This window comes from Pinus tabuliformis, chromosome 7 (assembly GCF_031772625.1).
Source record: "Pinus tabuliformis cultivar Carrire ecotype Pingquan chromosome 7, CPIR1, whole genome shotgun sequence".
NCBI classification, from domain to species: Eukaryota; Viridiplantae; Streptophyta; class Pinopsida; order Pinales; family Pinaceae; genus Pinus; species Pinus tabuliformis.
The window spans coordinates 1,140,144,907-1,140,153,342 of NC_142293.1; the positions used below are offsets into that span (position 1 = coordinate 1,140,144,907).

Below are 8,436 nucleotides of genomic sequence, written 5' to 3' on the forward strand. Positions count from 1 at the left end.
TGAATTGGCCAGATTTAATGCACCTGTACCCACTTAGAATAAACTCTTTGAAGAGAAAGGGAATGGTAAACTACTAGAGTTGAAGTTATGAATATCAATATATACCTTGAAGAGCGTGTATTTTATCTTAGAAAGTTAATGTATCTAATCTTGTTCATTCGGTTATGGTTTAATGGTAATGTGATTGTTGAGATCTTTTTTAAGTGCTAGAAGTTGTTAACCAAAGTTCTGAAAGATCAGAGTGATAAAAAAGAAAAGTCTGCTAAATATGCTCTCCAAATGTCAAGAGATGGTTCCAGTATAGTACAACCGTTTATCATTACGGCCATGTTCCATCCTACCAGATTAAGGATGCCAAAAGTAGTAAAAGAAAAAAATAAATATTTCACAACAATGATGCCCTTATTTCTCTCATCAGTTTATCATGGCAGGAAAAACCTGCAAATCAAATTTGCAGGTGCTTCCTCTGTGTGCTTTCTCACAACAACTGCTTGGCTGTCTCGTAGACTTCCTTGTACATTCATTCACAGAATTGACAAAATGCTCCAAGTCCTTGTAATGGTATTCCTTCCCTTTCTTGTTAACAATGACTGTAAATTTTTTGATACTGTCTATTCAACAAAGAATAAATGACACATATAATGCATGCATTGCCACGACCTTCGGACTCCAGCAGGTGTTGCATTTAAGAAAGAATGAATCAATGAGTCTCTGCTTGGAAAAGATCTTGGTCCATTTTGCTGAACGCCAGGGTAAAATATATAAGTATTATTGTTCCTATGCTGGAGCTGTATAAACCAAAAACAAAAAGTGAGACTCTTCAAAACAAAATTGCTGTAACCATAAAAAAAGTAGAAATAAACCTTTTTTGTGGAAAAACTACTTCTAACAACTCATAATCATAGCAAATAAAACCTCATATATGTAATCTTTAAAGCAAATTATGATTAGGCTCACTCAAAGTAACAATCCAACTGGCTACTTTGTAGGTCCCTACAAGAGATGTATCATTTTTCAGAGCATAAGATGAGGTTTATAAGCTTTTTGATATCAGGAGTGCAGTGCATGGAGGAGCAACTAATCTACATACCTGTTAAGGGTATCTTAAAACATCAAAAATCATCCTCAAGCATGCAAAGGTTGTCTTCAAAACATTTACAACTTTACTGCACACCATCTTTCATAGCTTTTAGCACACAAAAAAAAAGAAGAGCTAGTGGATCAAGGCATGACAGTACAATCTATAGGTAACAGATGAAACATCGAGCTTGGCTATAGATCTTTGTTAAACCTTAGGTACTCGCATTTCACCATTATGAGCTACATCACTTGGAGTTTTGGAGATGCCAGAAAAGGAATCACTTGAGAGGAATAAAAATGGGCAAGACACTTTTCATAGACAATTTCTTAAGAGGAATAGAAGTTCACAGCAAACAAGGTCTCGCACGTTGAATCTTAATGCTCATTGAATTGGAGGAGTGGTTCACTTCAACAAGAAAAAACAAATGATTACTAGCAAAACATTTCAGAGGTGTCGTGAGAAATATATGTTTTATTAGATTTTCTCGGTATATAACTTTCTTCACATCATGGAAACATGGGCAAATAGTTGGCCAATAACCATTCACAGTGAATCTTTACACGTGACGTAAAAGTTTAAAACTCACCCTTACCTTTGGTTGTTTTATGATAGTCTTATACTTGCATCAAAATCAAGAGGCAAGAAGCTTACAACAAATAACAAATTTCAAAATAATGATTTTTTCAGAGCTCCCCTCAGGCACACACCAGTTTTCCCTTAAGTATGCAACATTTTTTTAAAAATTGCTTGATCCAAACATTCATACAGTAAATTCATGTCTATCTTGAAGAAAATGCACACACATATCGGAATGTTCATGGGGTAGAAAGAGGCAAAAATATTATAATGAAAAATGGAGAAGCAGAAACAAGAAAAAAGTTTGTAAGATGAAGCTTCACATTGAAAAATTAAAAACCAAATTGAATTTATTAAACAAAATAAAACTCACTGCATCAGGTTAGGCTATTACATTGTTGCAAAAGTGAAAAGGACTTTCCTTGGATCCAACAATCCAGAACGCCTGTATCTCCGCCACCGCCCATCGGTTAAATCTTTTCGGCCATGGGAGTCAGTTTCCTTATGTTGTGCTGGTGCCATTATAGGAAGGATCATTTTTTTGGGTGAACTGCATGGAAAAAGAGACTCATGGATTTCGGTTTGTAGACCTGCAACATGAAGCATTTATGCATTCAAAATCATTATCTGCTCAGCCATATCTAAGCATATGAAGAATGATACAACCTTTTAGGTTGTTAATTAGGCTGAAGTTATGTAAAGCCTTAAGCACTAGTAAAGAACATGACTAAAAAATTTAAAACATAAATACATTGACTATAATAATGATTTCCTGAATCATTAATAATGATTTCTCAAATTTTGTTTTGCAATTGTCATATTTTTGACTGCCCTTTACAGCCCAGAAACTTCGGCAATCATCACTCACAGAAGCACAGGGGAGATTTATTCAGGATATCAAAGGGTTTTTTGTCACAACTAAAATAAATACTTGAAGAGGCTTGGTATGGACTCCTCAAAGAGGTTGAACATTTAATACTCACCTTTTGGTGTATATTTGGACCCTCTGCCAGTTTCTTCTTCAACAGGACAGTCATTAGTTCTCTTGTCACCTCTAGAAATTTTTCGAGACAGAACTTTCTGCAATGTTAAGCAGGTGAAGATTTTAGTTTGTTATAATCCATGGTTATGAAGTCCTATTCAGTAACTTGCAGGACAGAGAAATTTCAAACTAAATAATAACAGATAATGATCACTTACAGTAAGCTTTGGGTTTCCAACATCCTTTGCACCAAAATTTTCAGTTGAACTGAAATCTGAAACTTCGATATCTATCTTTACACTCGATATTGATGTTTTGTTATCATTTTCTGCTGAAAAGGAGTGGTCACTGTGATTGTTGCTTACATGCATTTTTGGCATTGGCTGCTCCTCATATAATGCTCCACAAGATGTTAATGAAGTTGAAACTGTCATATGAGGCATACCATTAAGCAATTGGAAATCCTGGCCAGTCACAAAAGAGGTGTCTGATGAATTGAGTAGTGGTTCTGAAGATAATTGTAACAGTGCATCAGTTCTGTTAATCAATGTTGTATTCTGCAACAGGAAAAAGGGGAGAGTTTTAAGTATATTAGACTATCTGAATTACTGTTGCAGCATTTAGCAATCTTCTCTATATAGGACATTGTAATATTCTCAACATATATGTGGTTCTTGATCTTCAAAGAAAACTTCAGATTTGTAGGTCCTGCTGCAGGCAAGGGCACAAATCAAACATTATCTTATCCTATATTCATAAACACAATGCCTCATACAAGATAGCATTACTATATCATACATAAATTGTACCTTTACAAGAACATCCTCAATTATTTTGCAGAGCATGGAATTTGATTTGACAAGATGTTGCTCCGGAGGCCATATCTGATGAAAAGGACAAAAAGCTTCATCAAAGAGGGTAATGCATGTCAGGATTCCTATACTTTACAGGACATCTGACATAGAATTAATTTTCAGTTCTAGTTTACTGTTTCTCATATCCAACATACTGCTAATGAAGAAATCGCACACACATTCGAAGGAATTATATTGAAGTTAATTATGGTACATGAACAGCAATGCATTAAACCATCAAAATTTTAGCAGGACATGATCCAGGCCATTTTCCACTGAAGTTAATTTCTACGACCTATAAAAATTAAGTCATATCCCTCAACACTTTGATTGAGGTTGCTTTGCTTATCGATTTAATAATGGTTCATTATACAATACTCAAACTATAAAGAAAATATCCATGAAGGATGTACATCCCAGCAAAAAATTAAATCAGACATGTACCCTTCAGGCTTCTGCACCAGGCCCAAACATGAAAGCCCATAAACAGTGCTATATGTCCTGAAAAAAAGGGAGAGAAATTTACCTTTGACATGCATGAAGGGCACGTGTAACCTGTTGCAGATGGAGATCTTTGCAAAAGTTGAAGCAAACAGTGAGTGTGCAAAACATCTGGACCAAAAGTATTTCCTGTTAGTGTTGTACTCGACAGTAAGAAGCCTTACATATTGACATAAAGTACTAGGTATCATGGATGCCTTAGTTGAGAATGGGAAGGTTTAAAAATAAAAAGAAAACCTACTTACGTAAGCAGCTTAGCCGAATGACAGAGTCATTTGTATTATTGAATGTTTGTGAGCATGAGCTACACCTGGAGGAAAATTCATGAAAGCCATTCACAATCCACTCTGAATAAGTTCTAACCTGAAATCCCATCAGACCAGATACAACATGAGACCATGCCAATCATTAAAATGTTGGAAAGCACCATCATAAACATTAAAAGTGGTGATATAAAAAACACATCCTTATGAGTATAAATCCCTTTATTCAGAAGCATGTCCATTGCCCAAATAAGCCCGTCGTACCTCACATGTGCTATGTTCAGGGAGGCATACACAATCTCCACAAACAGGGATGTTGTGCATGAAACAATACAGCTGTGTTGCCTGCAACCACAACTAAACATGTCAATAAAGCATTCATAAGAAGTATTAAAATTCTTCTCCCCATCATTAGATAGTAGTTTAAATCCAAGCGCCAGTATTGCTTTGTCCCCTTTTCTTTCCGCGAGGTCGCAACTTTTGAAATAAATTTGTAGGTTTTTTCTACTTTTTTTGGTTTTTTACAACCTTACAGCGAGCTGCATCTTCCAACATGGGATATTACAGCGAAACGAAACTAAGCAAGGGAGCCTATCAGGGGCGAACATGTTTCTGGAGAATTGGAACATTTTTCTGGGGCTATTTGAACATTGGTGGGGAATAGCAACACACCTGCTCTACAACCAACGAGGCCCAAATGACATAGATTTAAATTTTAATATACTGCGTACATCATACCGTTCTTCATATTCAACCATAAACCATGTTCGCATTTCAAAACGAGTATATGCAAACAGGCCCTATAGCAACAAAGGAAATACGGCAGAGCAGGAAAAGGAATTAAATGATGGCATTAAACCAGTTCGGAAACAAGTTCGCAAATTGGAAAAATGATGAGAGTCTCTGGTTTTTCATGGCCAGGAACTTCAGGGAACAACGGTATTGAAATTACTCTCATCTCTCAAAAATTACCCAACGTGATATCGCCAATCACAGTGCTCGGTTTTTTTTTTTTTATTCACATCAAACAATCTCCAGCTGCTATTTCATTTGGGATTTTTCATTCCAAATTACAAATATACATGGTTAGAGCCTAAATTTGGAGCTTTAAACATCCCAGAATTGAAGAACTGAGTTTTCATTTATTGAAAATGAAAGTGGATGAATTCAAATTTAGAAACCAGGACAGAAGATCGTTAGCACAACAATAAATATAAAAAAATTAGCATACCTTGTGGCATTTACACACCACCATGGTTCAAATATCTGTAAGGAACTCGCCCACCTCTGTGAGCTTGAAGAAAGCTCAAGTTTTCTTTTTGTTCGATATTCCACACTACATGACCAGGGACTTGGAATTTGTAACCAAAATTAGTCACATAATTTTCCACAGTGCTCGTTGACGTATGCAGAGAATCAAAAATATCAAGGAAATTTCAGGACGGTAATCGGAATAAGGCTAATTTTTTTTTTTTAACCGGTGTGCCACATGTTATGCCATGGGTACCATTGCTTGCATGCAGCCGGAAATGACCAAAGAAAATCCACAATTCAGCGAATCATAGGCTGTGGCTGCACAGTCGTGGAAATTTTCCAAAATAGAGCACAATATTCCATGGGATTTTTCACAAAATCCTCAAACAAAAAATTGGACTGTAAAACGGTTAGGAACGGAAACTAAGGGGGGCTTTCGCAGTTGATTTTGCAGTTGATACGTCCAATGGAGAAACCCACTCAGATGATAGATTGGAAAAAGCAGGGAACAATTTGTGCATTGGGTCATGGAAAAATGTCAGTCCAAAACCGTTGGAAATTGGAGCGCTGGGATTGGAAAGGAGGAAAGTATGGTTTGGAGACATGAATGAGGTGAGGAAAGGCTGCTGTTGTTCAGTTGGGCAGGTAAGCGTGCAAGCGTGGGTCCAGATTTCATGGAAGACTCCATTCTATTCCCTTGCTCTCAATTTTATGACACAGTGCATCTCTTTTAGTCAGGAACTGCCTCAGAACTGCCTTCCTCACATTTTTTTTTAGTGGTCATGTTCATATTGCAAGTTTTGCTGACTTGGCATTCACGTGAAACGCCCACCGTTGGTGGCACTGAATCTTGGGGAAACGGCATGTTGCAGCGGATACCAAGCACAAAATTTATACAGTGGGAGTCCAAGTCGGTGAGAGTCAGATGGTGTGGTGGGGGTCATGTGATTTGGGTTAATAGATATGTTTGCTTGGGTTGTGGTTTAACGATATTGTAGCCGATTCCGCTATAGTTAGATAACTTTTACCCAGTTCCGCATTTTTAGCAGTTTCCAAATTTACAATAGAGAATTTGGGGGTCACCCAGCATTTTGACAGTCAAATGCAATCAAGACAGTCATATACCTGTCATAAAAAGATAAGGAAGCCCTCCAAAACGTTTGGTAATACTCTGCAAATCATAAAAATTCCAAATAACTTGTGCGTTAATCATTTACTGAAATGATTTGTTTTTTAAATTCTAGGCGTGTCTGCATCCAGAAGTGATATAATCACAAAATAAGGAAAACCTCCAAAATGTTTGGTAATGCTCTGCAAATCATAAAAATGGCAAAATAACTTGTGGGTTAATCATTTACTGAATTCTTTTGTTTTTTAAGTTCTACACATGTCTTCATCCAGTAGTGATATACAACTCAGAGTATTAAAATTATACAACAATTTCAAGAAGATTTTGTTTACAGACTTTCCCTATAACCTCCAGACATGAAACAATTTAATTAGTCAAAAAACAGCTCATGAATCTATGATGATAGGCCATGAATCAATGGCAGTGAAAAAGGGCGTTTTGCCTATGGCAGAAGATGATATAAAGTGCAAAAAGCACAGATTTGGGTGTGAAGGAACTTGGCAGTCTGACTGAGTGGGTGCAAACCATTTAGGCGAGGATCTATTTTTGTATTTGTTATTAAGAAATTACAATTAGAAAAGACAAGACAGAGCTCCAAGACCTTGACACCAATTCAAGCCACTTTTGCTTGTCGTAAAGCAGTGGAATCCCTGGATCTCCCATCATTCCAGGTTAATGAAGATTCAAATTTGTTGACCCACACGTGTAAGGTTAAAAATTCTAGTTTCAGTCGATGTTTATTTTTCAGATTCTGGATTTGTGTTTGTATTCTGGACTAATTATTATCTGCTTTTTAAGGGTTGGCGATAAGCTCAGAATAGTAATAGCCGGAGTGGGGTGGGTACGTGTACACTACCGACCCAGCGAGAAAAATGTAATGGTTATCCATCCATTATATTTTAGATCAGACTTTTCACGAGATGATGGTTGGAGAAATTATTAAAAGAGCACAGATTTATATATACTTCAAAGTTGGGCAAAAGTCCCAATTTTATATAAATTTCAAATGCAGAATCTTCTCCCTGATTGGGCTTCTGCTTAAACCCTAATCTCATGGGTATGAATTTCATATAATATTGAAATGCAGAATCTTCTCTCCTAATTGGGTTTCTGCTTAAACCCTAATTTTCATGGGTATGATTATGGGCGAAATTACCAATGTTATATAAATCTGAAATGCAGAATCTTCTGTCCTGGGTGGGTTTCTGCTTGAACCCTAATTTCATGGTGGGTTTCTGCTTGAACCCTAATTTCATGGGTATGATTATGAGATTTTTTTGTTTGCTTCAGAAGATTCAAAGATGCTGGCATTCTATTATATGCCAATCTAATCTTCTTCTTATTATTATTAATGAAAAAAGATGTGAGATTGATTTATGGAAATGAAGACTAAATTCAAATGAAGGTTAAATTCATAGTTTTTAAACTAAGGTAAGAATCATTCTGTTGTTTTTAAAGAAAAAGTTGTGTAATGGGTTATAGTTTAAATTAGGAATCAATTCAAAAAAAATTAATATGTTTTTATTTTTATATATACAAAATATAATATTAAATTTATTTTTCATCTCAATTAGCAGAAGCTCCATAATCATGATTATTATCAGAGACAATCTGACTAAAGCTCCAACATTTTTACGTTCTGCATTACGAAGTCCATAACCTCATGTTACATTGCTTTCGCTTTTGCATGAGTCAACATGAAAGAAACTGCAGAAGTTATAATGTAATGGGGTTTCAAAATTATTATTAGGTACAACCTCATTTGTTTAAGAGAATATGATGTAATATGACATCAT

The 8,436-nt window shown here is 35.9% G+C and overlaps 1 protein-coding gene across 3 annotated transcripts; it reads right to left on the reverse strand.

The window, feature by feature from the left end:
- Positions 1 to 242: 242 nt before the first annotated feature.
- Positions 243 to 7,159, reverse strand: LOC149251537 (uncharacterized). Of its 3 annotated transcripts, none has more exons than XM_089459490.1 (9): positions 5,489 to 7,159; positions 4,522 to 4,602; positions 4,240 to 4,357; positions 4,020 to 4,105; positions 3,449 to 3,523; positions 2,858 to 3,196; positions 2,641 to 2,737; positions 2,031 to 2,247; positions 243 to 788 (listed from the first exon to the last, which is right to left on the reverse strand). In XM_089459490.1, exons 1-8 carry the CDS (start codon positions 5,510 to 5,512, stop codon positions 2,048 to 2,050), a joined length of 1,020 nt encoding a protein of 339 aa, XP_089315616.1. In that variant the 5' UTR covers positions 5,513 to 7,159; the 3' UTR covers positions 243 to 788; positions 2,031 to 2,047. The 3 variants fall into 3 exon arrangements, with proteins under 3 accessions (XP_089315616.1, XP_089315617.1, XP_089315615.1); XM_089459491.1 differs by having other exon boundaries at positions 2,052 to 2,247; positions 2,858 to 3,103; positions 5,489 to 7,156; XM_089459489.1 differs by having other exon boundaries at positions 2,052 to 2,247; positions 5,489 to 7,152.
- Between the last annotated feature and the right edge of the window lie 1,277 nt (positions 7,160 to 8,436).